The sequence below is a fragment of the Stegostoma tigrinum genome, chromosome 8 (assembly GCF_030684315.1).
Source record: "Stegostoma tigrinum isolate sSteTig4 chromosome 8, sSteTig4.hap1, whole genome shotgun sequence".
Lineage (NCBI taxonomy): Eukaryota > Metazoa > Chordata > Chondrichthyes > Orectolobiformes > Stegostomatidae > Stegostoma > Stegostoma tigrinum.
The window spans coordinates 72900347-72922725 of NC_081361.1; the positions used below are offsets into that span (position 1 = coordinate 72900347).

Sequence of the window (22379 nt, forward strand, 5' to 3'; positions counted from 1 at the left end):
GCACAAAAGCTGACGTTTCGGGCCTAGACCCAGGGTCTTTTGTGCTCCTGAGATGCTGCTTGGCCTGCTGTGTTCATCCAGCCTCACATTTTATTATCTAGGTACAATAATGGCTGCATGTTTTGAAAGTAAAGAATTGGACATCTACTTTGAGCTCTGTTTGTGTAGCTGTGGGTTCCAGCAATGGTGCAGATGATCTGGAGGTAAGGAGTTGCTGACAAATGAACCTTGATTGGTTTGCAAACTTGGGACCAATAACAGCAACAAATGCCTTCTTGGGACCAAATATCAGCAATAAATGCCTTCTGCCTGCAGGTTGCCAGTCAGCTTAACAACTTACACACTGAGCAAGCCAGACCAGAAGATAAACCAGTAGATATGTAGCAATCAAAATAGCCCCCTCTGTTCTCTGTTGTACTCCAATTTAACCAGAAGAAAACCAGCTTTTTCCTTTAGCAGTTAATGCATGTTGTGCCTTTGAATTGGATATGTTGAAGACTTTACAGACATGACCGAGCCACCCAGTGTCTTTTGAAAGCCAGGGTGAACATTCGGGGAAAAAAGATTAAGGATAGACATTTGAACCTGCAAGAGCAAAGCCCACGGGTCTTTGGTCAAAGATTACAGAACTGTTTTCCCTCTGCCTACATGCTTCTTCTCCTCCTGTACACTGTTGTCTGTCCGTAGGTATGTAAAGAAGAATTTATAAAGGGTTACAGCTTTGATCTGTAGAGTTCATTTTATTTCGTTTAATCTGGTTACCTGCAGCTAGATTTTAATGACTTGTAATATATAGTGGTTGATGTTAAACACAGGCACCGGTCCATGTTTTCTACCAACCTGGGTCTGAAAATCAGGTAGGTTAGGGATTTTTTGTATTTCTTTAAGATATTTTAACTTTTGTGACAACTTCAAGTATAGCAGGGCATGGTTTCCAGTTTTCTATACTGAGTCATGACAATGTCATTGTGAATGAGGAACTAGATATTATATGGACTAAAAATTCATAAATACATTTTGGGAAGACTGGATAAATTTGAAGCTGCTAAGAGACTCCAGGATTAGATGTGATGCAACCAAAGGATTATGATGGTACCAACATCTGAGGCTCTAAGTTAATGTGTACCAGAAGGCTAGAGAATCACAGATGTTACACCTTTTGTCAAAAAAAAGGTACAATGATAAGCCCAGCAAATACAGGACAGTCAGTTTAACCTCAGTCACGTGAAAGCTTTAGAAACAATAATCAAAGCCAAAATTAACTGGATACATTCCATACGGAGAGGGTGTGGAGGAAAGTCAGCAAAGGGATTTGGGAACATGTGCACAAAGTTTTGTAGGTGGCAGGACAGTTAATACAGCATTCCAGATTCAAAGTAGCTAATACAGCAATCAAGATTCTAGGCTTTCTACATGGGGCAACAAGTACAAAAACAAGGAAGTTTAGGTGAACTTTTTGCAAAACAATGTTTTGATGAAAATTGAGGAGTCTGGTTTGAACAGATAGGGACAAAATAAAAAGGAAGCATCGAGACCCAGGAGGGACTGATTATAGCTGAATGGGAGAGAACCAAAATGACATAAGGAAAAAACTTTAAAATGCAGTCTGTGGTTAGGATCTGGAATGCACTGTCTGAGAATGCGGTGGAGGCAGATTTAACTAGGGTTTTCAAGGGGGAATTGGATAATTATTTGAAGAAAATTATTTGAAGGGGTACTAATACAGGCAGTGGGGGGGAACTAGCTCTAACAGGGAGCCAGCATGCAGATGGGCCAATCGGCCACTTTGTGTTCTAACCATTTTATGATTTAGATTTGATGCAGTCCAACAATGTTCTCAGTTTGACAGCCAACGTGACTATCAAGGTGTACAGTACAGTGGACCTGCCCAATACTACAACAAACTTAAACGGAGGACGTAAAAAAAAATGCACCACAGATAAATAAGAACTCATTTTGATGCACAACTAAATGGCTGAAAAACAGATGCTGTAATTTGGTCAGTTTGGAAGCAGCAAATTGGTGGACTTTGACTGAACAGTACCCCAAATGGAAAAATATACACAACAATCGACAGCATAGTGAATAGGAGATCATATTAGTTTAAGTTCATTTTGTCAGGAAACTGGAATGAATTGGTTACAAGACTGCACAGTGATCCAAATACTGTACATAAGAACATAAGTAGTAGAAGCATGTGTGCGAGTTGGGAAGTTGAGCCTGTTCCAGTATTTAATATGTTCATAGCTGATCTCATCTCAATATCAATTCTATTTTCCTACCCACTCTCCCTAAACCTTCAACCCATTGCTAATTAAAAATCTGTCTATCTCCTCTTTACATTTACTCAAAGTTCTGGCGTTGGGATTCATGACCCTCTGAGGGAAGTAATTTCTCCTCATCTGTTTTAAATTTGATACCTCTTACCCCAAAACTATGATCTCTCCTTCTAGATTGCTCCACATGTAGAATTAATGGAGGCCAGACGGAAAACAAAAAGTATAGCAAAACTAAAAAAACGAGCCAGCTTCACAAAGTTAGGGTCAGGATGACTATAGCTATGACAAATAGAAGACAGTGAGTAGGTATTTCAAAGTCGAGACATAGAGAAATGATTCTTGAGCTGATTCAAGAAGACAAGGGATACACCAAAAATCTACATGCCAGTCAGTCTAAATCTGATGGTGAGGAAACTATTCGAAGCAATTCTGAAGTCAGGACCGATTTGTATTTAGACTGCTTATAAGACGATTTGCATTTGGAGAAGCAGGGCTTAATCAAGAACAATCAACAAGATTTTCTTAAAGTGAGGTCATGTCTGACCAACTTGATTGCACTTCTTGAAGTGATCAGGTGTAGATGTGAACAATACTTATGAAGTAGGGACTTCAGCAATGCTTTTGATAAGGTCCTGCATGGGAGACTGACAACAAAGGTGGGAGCTCACGGGAATCCAAGGAAATTTAGCAAATTGGTCCACAGTTGGCTGAGTGGCAGGTCATAGAAGGTGATATCCAAGGAAGGTTTTATGGACTAGAAGTCTGTGTCCAGTAGGATCCCATAGGGGTCAGTATTGGGCACTTGCTGTTTATGTGATGATTTAGACTTGAATGTGGCAGCACTGATCAATAAGTTTACAGATGATACAAAAATTGATGAGGTGGTAAGTAGTGAGGTGGATAACCTTAGATTACAGGAGGATATAGACGGGCTAGTTAGATGGGCTGATCAGTGGCAAATGGAATGCAATCTGGATAAACGTGAGGCTGTACACTTGGGCCGGACAAACATGGTAAGGGAAACGATGACAAATGGTAGGACCCTGGGATGCACCAAGAATCAGAGGACGCCAGGTGTGCACGTACACCAGCTCCTTAAAGTATCAGGACAGGTGGATAAAGTGTGAAGAAGGCATATGGTATAGTTGGAACAAAAACAAAGTTTCTGAGAAAGCTCAGCAGGTCTAGCAGTATCTGTGAAGGAAAAAAATCAGAATTAATGTTTCAGATCCGAACGGTCACCGACTCAAAACGTTAACTGTTTTTTCCTTCAAAGATACTGCCAGACCTGCTGAGCTTTTCCAGCAACTTTGTTTTTGCTCTTGATTTACAACATCCGCAGTTCTTTCGGTTATATGGTATAGTTGCCTTTATTAGTCAAGACATAGAGTTTAAGAGCTGACAAGTTATAGAATCATAGATTCATAAAATGCCTACAGTGAGAAAGCAGGGCATTTGGCCCACCTAGCCCACACCAACCCTGTGAAGAGCATCCCATCCAGACCCGTCCCCCTCACCCTAATTCCCAGGCTAATCCACTTAGTGACCAGGGATGTGCAGGCTATGGGCAATTTAGCATGGCCAATCCACCTAACTGGCACACCTCTGGACAGAGTTGGGGGGGGGGGGGGGGGGGGGGTGGAGGTGGGAACCAGAGCACTCGGAGGACACCTACACAGACACTAGGAGAATGTGAAACTGCACACATTCAGTAGCCCAATCAAACCTGGTGCTGTGAGGCTGCAGTGCTAACCACTGAACCACCGTGCCTCCCTGGAACTGTATAAGACATTGGTTAAGCCTTAGCCAAGATACTGTGTGCAGTTCTGAAATCCATTTCATAGGACAGATATTGCAACAGTGGAGAAGGTGCAGAGGAGACTCCCAAGGATATTGTCTGAGCTAGACAGTTTCAGTTATGAAGAGAAACTGGATAGTTTAGCATTGTTTTCCTTCCAGCAGAAAACCTTCAGAGGGTACATGATTGAAGTGTAAAACATTATGAGGCGCATTGATAGGGTCGACAGGAAAAAGAAAATCCTGTCTCCTTGATACAGGAATCAATGACCACATGGAACAGATTTAGAGTAAGAGGCAGATGGTCGAAGGAAGATGGGAGGAAAAAAAAACTTATTCACCAAGAGGGTGGTGGGAATCTGAAACTCCCTGCCTGTAAGGGTGGTAGGAACAGAAATCTTCATTTCAGAAATATTTAGATGTGCACTGTGACGCCAAACCATACAAGGCTATGAGCTAAGAGCTGAAAAATCAGCTTGAAATAGTTGCAGTTGTTTTTGACTGGCGCGGACACAATGGGCTGAACAGTCTTTTTCAGTGCTGTAGATCTCGATCATTTTACGTATTATTTCTGATTTGTGTAACATACTGATCACTGAAACACATTTTTTCTTTTAATATAATGATTAAAATATCTCTGATTCAAACTATTTTGTACACCAAATTTAAAGAAAAAAATAATAAAAAGATCAAGGTAATGCAGTGGGTTTTGGTGCAGTGCGTCAGACACAATTGGTTGACTATGCATGCTAGCTCATAGTTCCCATATGGTGGGTTCCTTGATCTCAACCAGGCTGTCTGGAGCAGGAATAATGAGCAGAATTACTCCATTACCATGCACAAAAAGCAGCATAAAAATATTTAACAGGCAACATCGCTCTAGGTTTGGGAATATATCCTACTTGAAATTTGACTGAGGAATGCTGTGTCCCCGAGGTGGTACATGAAAGTAGCTGGAGCATAAAACAGCATAACACTGATAAAGACAAATCTGAAACTGATCTGATGTAACACATCACTGCAATAATATAGAGTTGTGCAGCACGGAAGTGGACCCTTCAGTCCGACTCATCCACACCAACCAGATATCCTAAATTAATCTAGTCCCATTTGTCAGCATTTGGCCTATAATCCCTTAAAACCCTTTCTATCAAAGAACTCATCCAGATACCTTTTAAATGTTCTACGTCTCCTCCACTTCCTCAGGTATGTCATTCCATACAAACAACACCCCGTGTGAAAAAGTTGCCCCTTAGGTCCTTTTTAAATCTTTCCTCTCTCACCTAGTTTTGGACTCTCCTACCGTTCATTATTTTATAAGCCTCTAAGTTCACTCCTCAGCCTCTGATACTCCAAAGAAAATAGCTCCAGCCTATTCAGCCTCTCCCTATAGCTCCAACCCTGGCAACATCCTTGTACATCTTTTCCACACCCTCTCAAAAGTTTAACATGTTTCATGTAGCAGGGTGACCAGAAATTAACGCAGTATTTCAAAAGTGGCCTACCCAATGTCCTGTACAGCTGCACTATAACATCCCAACTCCTGTACTCAATGCACTGACCAATAAAGGCAGCAGACCAAATGCCCTAACTACCCTGTCTACCTGTGACTCCACTTTCAATGAACTATGAACTTGCGTCCGAAGGTTTCTTTGCTTGGCAACACTCCCCAGACCCTACCCTTAAGTGTATAAGACCTGCCCTGATTTGCCCTAACAAAGTTACACCTCGCAATAATCTAAATTAAAATGCAATTCCCCAAAAAAATGCCGCAGGCAAAAGATAAACAAGTATTTTTACAAATCAGTTTGAAACTATTGATTTTAGTTAAAAGGTTTGAAGCATGAGAATGCTGCAAGGAAAACTGAATTGCTAGCTGGGAGGGCAAAGATTATGTCATTTTATACAGACACTGATGACTAACATATGTACAATTAGGCATGTAGTACTGATACTTCTCACAAACACTGATAACCTCTCCAACAAAACAATCTACTCTTTAACCTCAGCATACCATTCAGTTTTCCATTTGTGTCTTAAAACCAAAACATTAATGCAGAGAGATCAAAATTGAGCCGTACTATGTTCTGTCCAGCAGGGTATTTTTTTATATTTTTCATTTGTCACAAGATAAAAATATAGCAAACAATGTGCGTCTGCTTTCAAAAATGAAAGAACACTAACGTGAACAACTATCAATCCAGAGATGTGGCCTTTTTTTTGAAGGAACAGATCATTAGGCCATTAATACTGGAGCACTCCGTGATGAACTGAAATTATATACAAAATTGAAAAAGGCAACGGGCCATAATTTGCTTTAGCCAGAGAACAAACACCACCGCTGTTCATTAGACTTGGACTTTCCCATTTTATTCCTGACCTCTTTTTCACCAAGAGTTGTTACAAGTGGGAAATAGGAAACATGACAGCGTTTGGGATCCATGTAACAACCATGTATGACCTCAAACAATTAATGTAGAGTCTGAGGAAAACCATACCAGGCCGAAAGAAAAGTGAAAAAACCCTAACTCGCAGCACCAAACCTAACCCAGACCTCAGCCCTAAACCTAAGCCAGACTCAGCTCCCTAACCCTAACCTTAGTCTCAGCACTACCCCTAGCCCAAACCTAACCCAAGCCTTAGGCCTCACCCTAACCCCAAATCTAATGAAAACTCTAGGCTCAACTCGAGCCTTAACCCTAACCCTATCCTCACCCTCGCCTCAGTCCTAACCCTAGCCTCACCAAAATACTAACCCCCATTGTCAGATGGTCCGTACTGAGATATTGCAGCACTGTCCACGAGTCAGAAATGCGGTAGTGAATTATTGTTAGACTACTTATCTTCAGGACCCTCTGTCTTTTTGGGTTTATTTCCACGGTGCCCTGTGTTTTAGGACATATTTACTGGAAGCTCCGTGTTTTTGGGTTTACAAAGAGGAGGTTCTTTGTTACAGGGTTTATGTACAGGTGGTGTATGTTTATGGTTTCCCATACAAGGGGTTCTGTTCTTAGTGTTTATATTCTGGTGGCTCTGTGTTTTAGAATTTTTTCACAGGAGGGCTCTGTGATTTGGTGTTTATTTACAGTGGGCTTGGACTTTTAGGGTTTATTTACAGGGCCCTATGTGTTTTTGACTTTACAGTGTAGTTCTGTCTTTTAGGGATTATTCATGGTTCGCTCTGTGTTTTAGCGTTTATTCATTGGCGTCGTTGTTTGAGGGCTTGTTTACAGGATTCACTGTTTGGGTGTGTATTTACAGAGGGCTGTGCGTTTAAGGGTTTATTTACAGAGACTGTGTTTTTGGGTTTATGTACAGGACGGCTCAGAGGCGATTGCCCAGCAGCATTATCACTGGACTATTAATCAGTAGACCCAGATAATATTCTGGGGATCTGGGTTTGAAGCCCACCAGGACACATGACAGAATTTGAATTCAATAAATACCTGGAATTTGGGGTTTAATGATGACCATGAATCCAGTGTTGATTGTTGGGAAAAGAAATCCCATCGGGTTCACGAATGTCCTTTAGAAAAGGAAACTGCCATTCTTAATTTTGTTAGGTGGTCAGTTAGCGCAGTTGGCTAAATGGCTGGTTTGCAATGTAAAGTGATCCCAACAATGTGTGTTCAATTCTCTGCACCAGCAGAGGCTCTGACTCAATCTCTCCCTTTGGCTCTGGAGCATGTCCAGCAGAGATTCACACAGATGATCCTTGGAATGGTAGGTTTAGCGTACGATGAACGGCTAAGGATTCTGGGATTGTATTAATTAGAGCTTAGAAGGTTGAGGGAAGATCTAATAGTAACTTAGAAGATAACGTATGGCTTAGAAAGGGTGGACACTGGGAAGTTGTTTCCATTAGGCAGGGAGACTAGGACCCGTGGGCTCAGCCTCAGAATTAGAGGGGGGTCAATTTAGAACAGAAATGAGGAGACATTTCTTCAGCCAGAGAGTGGTGGGCCTGTAGAATTCATTGCCATGGAGTGCGGTGGAGGCCGGGACGTTAAATGCCTTCAAGGCAGAGATCGATAAATTCTTGATCTTGCAAGGACTCATGGGCTACGGGGAGAGTGCAGGGAAGTGGAGTTGAAATACCCATCAGCCATGATTTAAATGGCAGAGTGGACTCAATGGGCTGAATGGCCTTACTTCCACTCCTATGTCTGATGGTCTTAAATGAAGGATACAATGAAAAAGTGTAAAAACAGGCATTTTTGAAAAAGCAAGTTCTTGACAATTCCGTTCTAAATTTTAAAAATGAATGAAGGAGTACGCTTGTCCAACATGCAGCCTATGGGCCACAAAGGCCAGCACAGCCTCAAGACCAGATGAGGAGTAAATGTGTCAGGGATGACTGGCAGAGCAACTGAAGGGGCAGAGAGATGGAGAAGGTGAGTGACCACTGATACCTCAATTGGATTACTTCTCCATTATTTCAATTCAAGGGCATGCAAACTATTCTCAAGAATTGTTTTGGATAAACTGAAGGATTGGGTGGCTTAGTGGCTCAGTGATTAGCACTGCTGCCTCACAGCACCAGGGACTTGGGTTCAATTTCAACATCTCTCCTTCTCTGCATGGTGCCCAAAGACCTGCAGGTGGATTGGCCATGCTAAAGTGTCCATAGTGTCCATGGGATGTGAAGGTTCAGTGGACTAGCCATGTGAAATGCAGGGTTACAGGAACTGGGTAGGGGTCGAGTCTGGGCGGGATGCTCTTTGGAGCGTAAGGGGAGGGAGTGGCCTGGTGGTATTATCACTGGACTGTTAATCCAGAGACCCAGGTAATGTTCTGGGGATCTGGGTTCGAATCCCACCATGGCAGATGGTGGAATCTGAATTCAATAAATACCTAGAATTAAGAGTCTAATGACCATGAATTCATTGCCAACTGCTGGTTCACTAATATCCTTTAGGGAAGGAAACTGCCATCTTTACCTGGTCTGGCCTATGTGTGACTCTAGACCCACAGCAATATGGTTGACTCATGATCCCGCTCTGGGCAATTAGGGATAGGCAATGTATGCTGGTCTAGCCAATAATGCCTTCATCCTGTGAATACGAAAAAGGGAAAAAAGATGACACTGACTTGTGGGGCTGAATGGCCTGTTTCCACACTGCATGGATTCTATGAATTCTATGATATGTACTGGCTTCTTTCCTAAGATAGATGCATAGAATACTAGAAAGACTCATTAGGTCAGCCAGCACCTATGGAGAAAAATTGTACTACTGGGTCAATAATTGGATGCACTCTGACCTGCTGCATATCCACAGCACCTTCTGTATTGATTTCATATTTCAAACATCCACTGAACTTGCTTTTATATCTTTCCTATGATTCGGTACCCAAAAATCGAAGAGTACTCCAGATAATGACAGAAAATGGACAGAAATATAGGTTGTGGAAAGGGCATAAGGACCTACAATGGTACACAGATGTGCTGAGGTGGTGTGCAAAGGTTTGCCAAATGGGAAATACAGTCAGGTCTGATAGAATACAATTGTTCCATTCTCACCTTATAAGAAAATCGTGCAATAGCCGCACTGTTTAAACTAATGGGGCTGGAATCGTGTTATAGCCAAAACAGGAAAGGAAAGTTTGCATTCTACAAATAGCCGTCTAAATTCTTCAATCACGTTAAAGCCAATTCACATTGAAGAAACACATGCATATTGTGGGAAAATTTGAAATTATCCTATTTTAGCAATAAAAGTAAAGAAACACATTACCTAAGCATTGAGACACTGTCGACGGATCCGTATAGAGATCCCTTCCCAGGAGAGATCTTTCTTCACTTCTAGAAAAGTCAAAGTTAACTCGCTTTTGTTTCCACAAATGATGTCAGACCTGCTGAGTTTCTCCATCAATTTCTGTTTGTGTGTGTTTCAGATCGCTGTTAGCTTAACTGGAGCATGGTGTGCAGTGACATTCCACAGATGTCAGTGCTTGGTCCTTTATTGTTTGCAATTTCATAAATGATGGAGATGAGAATGTGCAGGGAAGGATGATAAGTAAGTTTGTGGATGATACAAAGACTGGCTGGATGGATGACACTGAGGAGGAAGGTGCTAAGTTACAGGAGAATATAAATGAATTGATCAGATGGGCAGATTAACAGCACTTGGAATTTAATCCTCATAAGTGTGTGAGGCAATGTATTTTGGAAGAAAGAACAAATACTCAATGAACACTAGGAAGTTCACAGAAACAGAAGGACCTTGTCCACAGACATATGAAGGTGGCCAGGCAGGTTAATAGGGTAGTTAAGGTGGTCTATGGGATGCTTGGCTTTATCAATCATGGCACAGATTCTAACAGCAGGGAACTCTTGCTACAGCTGTACAGTACTTTGGGTCAGCCATAGCTGGAATATTATGTGCAGTGTTAGGTCACCGCACTATAAAGAATGTGATTGCACTACAGGGGATGCAAAGGAGATTCACCAGGATGTTGCCTTGGATGGAGCAATCAGCTAAGAAAAGAGGGTGGATAAGCTCAGGTACTTTTCTTTAGAGCAGAGAATGTTGAGGGAGTGCCTCGTAGATCTTTTCATCCTCATTGTCCACAGGTATAGTGCTGGAAGATTGGAAAGAGGCGAACGTCATGCCCTTGTTCAAAAAAAAAAGGAAACAGGGATAACCCTGGAAATTACAGACCAGTTAGTCTTACATCAGTGGTGGACAAATTATTGGAAAGGGCTCCGAGAAACAGGATTTATGATCACTTGGAAAGGCACAGTTTGATTTGTGATAGTCAACATGGATTTGTGAGGGGTAGATCATGCCTCACAAACCTAAATGAATTCTTTGAAGAGGTGACCAAACACGTGGATGAAGGTGGAGCAGTGGATGTGGTATTCATGGATTTAAGTAAGGCGTTTGATAAGGTTCCCCTTGGTAGGCTCATGTACAAGGTAAGGAGGCATGGGATGGGGGAAATGTGGCAGATTGGATTCAGAATTGGCTGACCCTTAGAAGACAAATGGTGGTAGTCGACGGAAAATATTCAACATGGTGCTCAGTACGAGTGGTGTACCACAAGGATCTGTTCTGGGTCCTCTTCTATTTGTGATCTTTGTAAATGATTTGGATGTAGGAGTGGAAGGGTGGATTAGTAAATTCGCAGATGATATGAAGGTAGGTCACATTGTGGACAGTGGCTGTTCTAGGTTACAAAGGGACATTGATAGAATGCAGAGTTGGGCGGAGAAGTGGCAGATGGAGTTTAACCCTGAAAAGTGTGAGGTGATTCATTTTGGAAGGAAAAACTTGAAAGCAGAATACAGGGTTAATGGAAAGATTCTTGGCAGTGTGGAGGAGCAGAGGGATCTTAGGGTTCATGTTCACAGGTCCCTGAAAGCTGCTACCCAGGTGGATAGAGTTGTTAAAAAGGCGTATGGTGTGTTAGCTTTCATTAAGAGAGGGATTGAGTTCAAGAGCCGTGAAGTTATACTCTAGCTATACAAAAGTCTGGTTCGGCCTCATCTGGAGTATTGTGTGCAGTTCTGGTCGCCTCATTACAGGAAAGATGTGGAAGCTTTGGGAAAGGTCCAGAGGAGATTTACCAGGAATAGAGGGAAGGTCTTACAAGGAAAGGCTGAGCACTCAAGGGCTTTTCTCTTTAGAACAACAAAGGATGAGAGGTGACTTGATAGAGGTGTACAAAAATGATCTGAGGTATAGATAGAATAGACAGCCAGAGACTTTTCCCAGGATGGAGGTAGCTTTTCCGAGGCAACATAGTTTTAAAGTGAGTTAAGGTAGATATCGGGGAGATGTCAGAGCTGGGTTCTTTACACAGAGAGTGGTACGGGGGGGTGGATTGCACTGCTGGAGATGGTAGTGGAGTCGGCCTCAGTAAGGGCATTTAAGCGGCTATTAGACAGGCATATGGATGATAGTATAAGGTAGCAGTGGAGGTTAGACAGACCTTACGTTTCGGGTAAAAGTTCAGCACAACATAGTGAACCTGTACTGAGCTGTACAGTTCTATGTCTACGTCTATGTCTATGTCTAATCGTATAGGGTTATGTGGGACATGGGCAGGATGAATAGAAAGCAGCTGTTCCTCTTAGTCAAAGGGTCATTAACAAGGGAGCACAATTTTAAAATGTAAGGCAGATTTAGAGAAGATTTGAGGAATGAATTTTCTACCCAGAGGGAGGAGGGGGTCTGGATTGCACTGCCTAGGACAGTAATTAAAGCAGAAAACCTCACAACCTTTAAAAAAGTACTTGGAATAGCAGTTGAAGGGTATCGGCCTACTGCAGGAAAGTGGGACTAGTGTAACTAGTCATGTTTCTTGGCTGTACAGTCTCAGTGGGCCAAGGGACCTCTTCTGTACTGTACGATTCTATGGCTCAGTGCAGCTGAAGCATCACTTGTGACTTTTCACTTCCTACGTGTTTGACATAAAGACCATAATTCCATTTGTATGTGTAGATCTTTTAAAATCAGCCTTCTCAGATGTGCTGGTGAAACACTTCAGGTGCACGTGGGACTTGAGCCTGAACCTTCTGATTCAGATGGTGAGACACTAACCCTGTGGCACAAAAGGTCCCTGCATTTGTACCAGCATACCGAGCCAGTGCACATCGACACGGAAACCAAAATAGTCTATCTTGCTTAGATCTAGAGTGCTGACCTCATGCTTTCTCTACACTGAATTCAATTTGCCATTTCTACTCGCCAATTCACTTTTTGGTCCTATCCACACAACTCTCCCCAATTTAGACCAAAACTTTTCTGTTCTTTTTTGTCCAAAACAAGTACAATATGATGAAAAGCTGATGTCCCAGTACAAATCCCCAGGGAACTCCACTTGTCACATCATGAGTACATTCTCTTTATCCCAAATGATGTGAGATAGTCCCCCTAAAGCAAATCTCAATGACTGAATTCTGGAGTCAGTTTAAAATCTAATTCTAAAACCATGCTCTTAAATGTGTGTGGTTGGGGAAAAAAAAGGTAACCTGAAATTATTTAACATAGCCTCATTCTTTTGCTGTGAGGAAGTTTACTTAAGCACGAAAGGCAACACCACAGTGGGTGAGAAAATAAAAAGGTTAAAATTAAAGTAGTGGAGCTTGGCACACTTGGGATATAAAGTTTGAACTTGGGACCTGCCTCCACACACTAACCACAGTAAAACAAATCATGGCAATCTGCCATGGTTTAGCAAATAATCACCAAGAACCTGCACTTGGACACAGAACATGAGCAAAAGCAAAAAAGTATACGGTAGTGGAAACACGAGAAAGATATTCAAGAATTCAACCTCTAACATATTGAAGGCATTAACTTAGATCACAGTAGTTAACTGGGAAAGATAAAGTCAAGCAGGTACAATCCAGAAGTAGTAAAAAAATACAGCTTTTGCAAGTGAGCAAGTCAAGCCGTTGCTAAGTTCGAGGGTCATTTAATCCTATCAACACAATTACAGATTTCAATGAGTGACACAACGGATTTTTTTAAAAACCGTAATAACTATGGACGCTGGAAATCAGAAAAGAAACAGAATTTCTGGAAAAACTCAGCAGGCCTGGCAACATCTGTGGAGAGAAATCAGAGTTAACGTTTTGGGTCCATTGACACTTCTTCAGAGCTGATGAAGAACTCAGAAATCAGTTCTGAAGAGGAGTCACTGGACCTGAAAAGTTAACTCTGATTTCCGTCCACAGATGCTGAGTTTTTCCAGCAATTTCTGTTTTCATGTCATAACTGATTTTTGTTTTGCTGACACTGGACTTGAACACACAGCCAAGGTGATGAGATTAGTTAACAACAGACAGATGATAGTACATTGATAACTTTCCAGCCAGTGCTGGTGGCAGAGAGTGAGAAAATTCAGAATCATTAGTATAAACGTGGTGGGTCTGTGGGTGATATAACAGAGAACTGCCAAAAAGGTGGGAACCCCAGCACACATCAAGTTTCATGGCATGAACAGAAATGCAAAATGCGTAGTGTACGTTTTATACAACCCATGTTAAAACTGCAAAAAGTATTCATACACTTAGATCTTATATTCAATTTCACTATTTCCTGAAGTGCTTAGTTTTAACTAATGTTATTTTCTTCTTGGGGCAGATTTCCACAAAGCAATAACGGTACATAAAAATGACCAACCTTGAAAACCTAACCAGTAAACATCGAATCTTGTGGACAGACCATCATAGAAGCCAGCCTTCCATTCATGGACTCCATTTACATGGCTCATTGCCATGGAAAGGCTACCATCAAAGACCCATCACACACCAGTAATGATCCCAGCAACCTCTTCTATCAGGCAGTAGGTGCAGAAGCCTGAACACATGCACCAGCAGGTTTATGAAGAGCTTCTTCCCGACCATTATTAGACTGATGAATGGTCTCTCTAGCCTCAAATAAAGCTGATCTTGCTAACATTGAACAAAAACAAAGTTGCTGGAAAAGCTCAGCAGGTCTGGCAGCATCTGTGGAGGAGAAAACAGAGTTAACGTTTCTGGTCCAGTGACCCTTCCTCAGAACTGCTAACATTGATCTCACCTAGCGCATGCCCTATGCAATGTAACTTGTATGCCTCTAAGTTTTTTGATCTGTACACCCTTGCTTATAATGATCTGCCTGTACTGCTCGTACACAAAGCTTTTCACTTTACTTTGGTACATATGATAATAAATCAGTAAATCATAACTCTAGCCCATCAGAAGCAGGCTATAATTTGAGTTAACTTTGGTAGTAGAGAAACTTCTAGAAACAATTATTTGGGATAAATTAACAGTAATATGGACAAATGTGCATTAATTAAAGAGAGACTGAGTGGGTTTGTTAAAGAAAAATTGCCTAATTTACTGCAGTTTTCTGAACAGGTAACAGATTGCTGATGAGAGCAATACCGCTAATGTGATGTACGGGGACTTCCAGAAAATGTTTCAATAAGCGGCAATGATAGAATTGTTAGGAAAGTGTCAGCTTGTGGAATAAAAAGAACATTAAGCAATGTGGGTACAAAATTGGCTGAGGGTTAAGAAACAGAATAACAGATAATGGGTACTCTTCAGGCAGAAGAAAGGTTTGCAGTTGACATCCTCAGGAGTTAGCATTGGGATTCTTGCTTTTTCCTACATATGTAAACAATCTAGATCTTGCAAGGGATATTTTCAGTGGACAGATAGCATAGGCTTGGCAGAACTATAAATTGTGAGGAAGGAGTGTAGAAAGGAGGGCATTGGAAACTTGGTGGAACGCACGGGTAGACAACAGATGCAGTTCAATGCAGATTGTATGAGGGGAGAACTTCGGTTCAAAGAAAATGGAGAGACTGTGTAAGATAAAGTACTAATCTAAGGGATGTACAGGAACAGTGAGACATGTGTATATGTGCATTAGTCATCAAAGGTAGCAGGACGAATGAAGGAACTAACTAAAGCAAACACAATATTCAAAGTTTTAACAACAAGGACAGAGTATAAGAGCAGGGATATCATGCTGAGCTTGCTTAGGACACGATTTAGACCTCAGCTCTACCACTGTGTGCCATTCTGGCTGCCACACTTTAGAAATGATGTGTAGCATTGGCAAGAGTACAGCAGAGGTTTGGAAGAATAGTTCAAGAAATAATAAACTGCAGTTATGAAGATAGACTGGAGAAGTTGGGACTGTTGCACACAGAGAGGAAAAGGCTGAGAGATCTGATCAAGGTTTTCAAAAGCATAAGCAGTCCGTATAGGGTTAAGAGGGACAAACTGTTGCTGCTCATAAAATAATTGAGAACCAGACAGCACAGTTTTGAAATGTTTTGCAAAAGAAGGAAGTGCAAAGAGAGAAAAACGTTTCACACAATCAGCAGTCATGGCTTTGGAAAACGTTACCTGGAATTGCCGTGGAGGCAATTTCAATTCAGGCTGTCAAGAGGGTAGTAAATATTCATTTAAAGAGAAATAATGTTGGGGCTTGGCACTTGAGACATATAAAATAATCAGAGGGTTAGATAGGGTGGATAGGGAGAGCCTTTTTCCTAGGATGGTGACGGCGAGCACGAGGGGGCATTGCTTTAAATTGAGGGGTGAAAGATATAGGACAGACGTCAGAGGTAGTTTCTTTACTCAGACAGTAGTAAAGGGAATGGAACGCTTTGCCTGCAACGGTAGTAGATTCGCCAACTTTAGGTACATTTAAGTCATCATTGGACAAGCATATGGACGTACATGGAATAGTGTAGGTTAGATGGGCTTCACATCGGTATGAAAGGTCGGCACAACGGACCTGTTCTGTGCTGTAGTGTTCTATGATCAAAGTTGAAATGCTCAGGAAGCTGGTGCAGACATGATGGGCTGAAAGGCCTCATTCTGCACTGGAACAATTCTGAGATTCTGTAAAATCTTTAGTCCAGATGTTCAGTCCCACAAAAAAAAATGGTGAGCACTTAAGTACCCTCCGATCTGGTACCCGGTGTCTTACTGACAGCATATGAATTACACACTTGCACCTTTTGACACCAGCACTGAAAGATAAACTGTTCAACATTCTTGAATGGTACCTTGAGCAGTGAAGTGTTAGAATTATTGCTCTAAAGCCAAAATCATCATGCACTCAAAGCAATCATCCAGTAAACAGGGTAAACTGTCAGTTTTTTTACACCTGCGGCTATTTGTATACATTAAAACATAAACAATTCTAGCTTAGTAGGATGTGGTTCCTCTGTATGTTGCCTTTAAAAAAATAATGTACAGTCAATGTGATCCCATCTGGAAAAACAAGCATGGATCTTTCAAAGATTCTTTTTTTCTTTTCTTTACAACCTGTGAATGAGCTGGTTTATGAAAAGCTTGTAAAAATATGGATGGTCATGCATGGATTTAGGGGAACAAAGCTGTATTCAGGCTGGCACTGCTGGACCCACAGTACTCATTTGTAAATGCTATTCTCCCTTCACAATGCATCCAGTCTGCCACAGAACAGTAGTAACGAAGCAATGTCACTGAAGTATAGGACCAATAGTCTAGTTATAAGAACTAGATTTGTTTTGATATAGCTTCCATGATAATAAACTGGCCAAATGAATATTAAATCTGAGAGAATCAAAAGGCTGACTGTTAATAAATCTAAGCCAAACCAGAAATAGCTGCAGAAACTCAGCAGGTTTTGCAGCTTCTGTGGACAGAAATCAAATATTTCAGATCCAGGGACCTTCAGACCTTTAAGAGTAAAGGCCGAGGGGTGAACTTAGAGGTTTATAAAATCATGAGTAACATAAATAAAGTGAATAACCACTGTCTTTTCTCTAGGGCAGGGGAGTTCAAAAATGAGAGGGCACCGGTTTAAGGTGAGAGGGTAAAGATTTAAAAAAGAACCTGAGGGGCACACAGAGAGCTTTCATACAGAGAGTGATGCATATATGGAATGAGCTGCCAGAGGAAATGGTAGAGGTGGGTGATATTACAACATTTAAAAGACTTTTGGTTACAGATATGGATAGGTATGATTCAGAAGGATATGGGCTAAATGCAGGCAAATAGGACTAGTTCAAGTTTAGGAAATCTGATCAACATGGGCGAGTCGGGTCGGAGGGCCTGTGTCCGCGTTGTATGCTCTATGACTCCAGATAATCTCACAGTCCAGCAGGTGCAGTTACAATGCTAACTTCCCACCATCCATCTTTAAGATACTTCTTACTAAGTGTTCTTATTTTTCATACATTAACCATCCAAATCCAAGTTTTTTTTCCTTCTTTTACTTTAATTTTGCTCATTTGGCATGTATTGATGTTTCACTCAATCCTGATTGTTTTAAGAGCAGTTTCTTTAAGGAGTAAGTGTCAAATTCTCATTGATTTTAAATGTACTCCCTCACCTTACTGGCACATTAACCATTTCATTCCATGCTGCTTGTCAAGCAGAAGCACACAACTGAAGCCTGCTCTTCAGTGCAAGATCTCCCATCCTTTGCACCAGTTTAATTTGAACTGGTGTCTGCACATTCTCGAACACTCACATGGTATCCCAATACCATGTCACATATTTTTAAAAGCTCATATACGATTGTTATAAGATCTGAAACTTTCACTTATCTCTTCACGCATGTTCTTGTTGCTACTGGTGGTGGCCCAACTGTCAAATTCAGATCTCTTAAAGGGAAAGGACAGGACCTGAACATCACCAAGAGAAAACTATCAATTTAGTTCTCATCTAATTTTCCCTTTCAGTAGCCAAGGAACTATCCTGTTTGATGGGAGATGATCAAACCATTAAGTGATTTATGTAGAATTCAATTTTCCCAACAGGAAGAGATCAAATTTTTCTTGTCTAGAGTAAATGCAGGCACGTCACATGCTATTTGTCCACATCTATTTGAACTTATTAGTACTTGGTTTAAAAAAATAAAGAAGCAGATAGAAAAAGTGCTGCAATTACTTACTTCTGCATCAAGGACTTCTTAATGACAAGCTCGTCATCCAAGTCAGCTTCGTTAGCCATGAAAAGTAGACGTTTGCACGTTTCATCAACTCCAACAAAGTCCCTTTGTTCAGCTGTGCACATCAACCAAAGAAAAAACAAATCTTGTCATTTCAGCTACGTCATTCAATACTTCTGGGTGATGTAGAGGCTTCAGAAATGATTCACAGGATGGCCACAAGAATGATTTCTAATTTGAACAATCTTTGTTACTCATATAGGCTTGAAAATGGTAGTTATATTAACAGTAGAAATGCCTAAATTTCATGGAGATCTCACAGAACTTGTAGTTAAAAAGAGTACATTGGGTGATCAGTGATAGATTAGGAAAGCTCAGAGGTCATGCGCAAATTTTGCAAAGGCAGTGTTGTTAGGAGAATTCATTTTGCAGACGGTTGTAAATCTATGGCAGAAATTTCATACATATACTCTGTAAATAATTCAAGGTAATATAAAAGCATGGTCAGAAGTGAGTATTTCAGATTCTTTTTTCTTCTTGCATTGTCCTGAGATGTTTTAAGTTTACTTATGCCTTTCACAAGACCACATTGCATCATGACTGACAGAAAGACAGGCTTGATGGATCATGCAGTCATTTCCTGCCCATGATTTACCTGATGCCAAGAATAGTAACGGAAGTCATCCAAATTAATACATTCAAGTAATGTAAAGTAAGATGCGTACACAAACATTGGTATGTACTACTGGTATCTTATATCCAAACATCATGCAATGACATCATGAGTGTGAATGCTGGGCAGTACTCCCAAATGACGTCTCTGGATAGGAATTGTACAAAGTAATCTGATCCTCAACTAGGCAGTTCAGACTGCAACGAGGGAGGGATTAAGAGTAGCAATAAATGTAAACATCTTAAAAATGCAACACATATGGAAGTAACCTTGAGAGGATCTGCTTCCAGACGGAACTGCAACAGAATAGTCTAATTTAGGACAACAGATTGGGAATCCCTCATTTGAAATCTTTGGGATCAAAAGGTTTTGAGATAAAAGATATGCCCATTTTTTGCACTCACTACATTTTGGGTCTGTTCAGGCCCTTTGGAAAAAAGCTTTGCTTCACCCGAATGGACCTACACAGTATCGACAGATCTGTTTGGGTCCACTACCAAGTAGACTTTCGGTTTTTAGGTCTTTTTGGTTTTGGATGTACCAAAATAAATTGGATTGTAGTGGATACCCAATCTGTACAACAGAATTGGATAAGTTTAGGAATGGGAGCTGAAGGTATGATTGCCAACTGCAGAGATGGAAACTGGGATGTGCACGAGGCCAATATTGAAGGAGCACATAATTCATGGAAATCTGAAAGATGGTTCTGAGACAGCCTACTTTATTACTTTAAATGGCTATGCTTTCACAAAACAAATAATGTAATCAAATTGATTGGATTCAGAAAGTGATATCGGACCAACTTTAAAGGCAAAATAGTAAATACTTAGATAAATATATAACTAAAACCAGCAAGCCCTAACTGTGCCTTAAATAAATTAACAAATTGGAATAAAAATTATTGCAACAAATTTGTGTAAAGGGAATGGGCTCACAGATCCCCCAGACGCATCACACAATGTGACTGGTATTGAAGGAGGGCACAAGAAAAAAAGCATTATTATAGGCACAGAATGTAATGTTAGAAATTATTTTGGCGTTTCATCAACAACTTAGATGAGTAATAATATACTTCCTTAGCAAGGTCTCAAGGTACTTATTATGGCCATTATCTAGCAACAATTGATACAAATCCACATCAAGAGATACTAGGCTAGGTGAGCAAAAGCTTAGCCAAAGAGGTAGATTTTAGAGAGGCTCAGGGATAGAAAGGTACAGAGGTACAGTTACTGATAAAATTCTAGTGTTTAGGAATGGGAGCTGAAGGTATGATTGCCAACTGCAGAGATGGAAACTGGGATGTGCGAGAGGTCAAAATTGAAGCAGCACATAATTCTTGGAAATGTGAAGGATAAATGTGAAGGATAAATGTGAAGGATAAATGTGAAGGATAAATGTGAAGGATGGTTCTGAGACAGTGCAGGCAAATCCAAGAAGTATTTGAAAGAAGGAGAACTTCACGGCACTGGCATCATCAGGCCAGGTGCCAAAGAGCCTAGCAGCCCGAGAAGTGGTGGGTGAATTAATTTTTAAAAAATTCACTCAGACTACTGTTATTTATTGTCCATCTCTCATTGCTCTCAGTTGATAATGATGTACCACCTTTTTGAACTGATGCAATCCATGTTGTGTATATACAGATGGCGCATTGCAGTTTGTTGGGCCTTACTGGGCAAAAATTTACAGCTGCAATCAGCTACATTACATTAATGACTTTGAATTTGAACAGCACATTACGTCAGTCATTTTATACTAATAACATACAGTGGTAGTACAAGTGGCTGCTGCCAGTTCAAAAAGATGCTCTATGTATTTCAGTGGTGGTGCGAAGACAGGAAAATTGGCCAATCATTGAAATAAACAACCTATCAAGTCAGTTATGTTCCTGTGCCTATTGGAAATAAGCAGAGCACTCAACCAACCCACACTTGCGAAATCCAAAACAAAATTCCTGGATGTAATTCCATGACTGTTCAATCAGTGAATCGCTAATAACTGCACTAACAGCAACTTAAGATATCGAGCGCAGCTTGGTTCATTCTATGCAGGAGGTTTCATTTTGAGCAAACAAAAGGAATGCGTTAGAGCCATATGCTTTTTTTGAAATGCCTCAGTCACAGTCCATTTGCCAACCAATCAACTCATTATTTCTCCTGTAACATAAACTGTTGCCATCACTTGAAATATGGCATTCATATTTATTCTGATACCTGTAGGATAAAGTTTCAGCAATATCAATGACATTATTCCAAAAGTACTTTATTAAGTTCAACTAAAAGCAAAACACTGCGGATGCTAGAAGTCTGAAATAAAAGCAAAGTGTGGGAGAAACTTAGCATTATTTTTCTGTCGAGAGAGAAACAGAATTAATATTTCAAGCCTGAGAAAAAGTAATGAGAATTTCTATTTCAGTGATCAAAATGAAGGCACAAAGAACATGGAATGAACAAATCTTCTCAAACAGTTTTACACCTGGTGGCAAGGAAAGAATTAGATAATTATCTTTGAGTACACAGACTATTCTTATAACATTTTTGATACACCATAGAAGAGACTTCCACAACAGGTCTGTGCACTTAGGTTAGGCTACCTGCTGATATTTTCAAAAATCAATTGCTCATTTTTTTTCATCCTGAGAAAACTTTACCTTCTTTATTTTTCCCTTTCTGGCCTGGCACAGGTTCAGTAAACTTATGCGCCTTACGCATCAGCATCGACATTGTGGCATCGTGTGCACGGAACAGGTCTATCACCTCATGTAGAGCTGCATCAGTAATGAGATCACAACTGACTACCAAAACGTCGGTCTGTGAAAAGAAAAACAACTTTTCAATTTTCTGGTTGAATATGTTGGCTTTGTCTAGAAACTGCAGAAATTGACTAGGAAGGATCAAAAGAAGAAAAAAAAATAGAATAGAAATTCAGTCAAGGCACTGACTACATGAGCAGAGTTGGCACATTACAGAGAACATTTCACTACAGAAGGGGCAAAATAGATACACAAGAATGTTGCCTGGTCTGATTCAGCTATGAAGACAGGTTAAACAAGCTCGGCTATTTTCCTCAGAGCAGAGAAAGCTGATGGGGAACCTTAAGTGTATAAAATGGAGGGGCATAGATAGGATGGATCAGAAGAAACTTTTCACAATTAGTAGAGGGATCAATGACCAGTGGTGAGGCATAGATTTTAGATTAAGGTTGCTGGAGATTTAGTAGGGCTTCTTTCACTCA

At 40.7% G+C, this 22379-nt stretch overlaps 1 protein-coding gene across 4 annotated transcripts in view; it reads right to left on the reverse strand.

The window, feature by feature from the left end:
* Window positions 1-22379, reverse strand: part of eif2b3 (eukaryotic translation initiation factor 2B, subunit 3 gamma) — a 135682-nt gene that overhangs the window by 77471 nt on the left and 35832 nt on the right. For all 4 annotated transcript variants that reach the window (XM_048540011.2, XM_048540012.2, XM_048540013.2 and 1 more), the window contains 2 exons: window positions 21796-21955; window positions 18479-18590 (listed from right to left, as the gene is read on the reverse strand). In XM_048540011.2, coding sequence (XP_048395968.1) covers window positions 18479-18590; window positions 21796-21955 — 272 coding nt within the window. The remainder of the gene's footprint in view (window positions 1-18478; window positions 18591-21795; window positions 21956-22379) is intronic.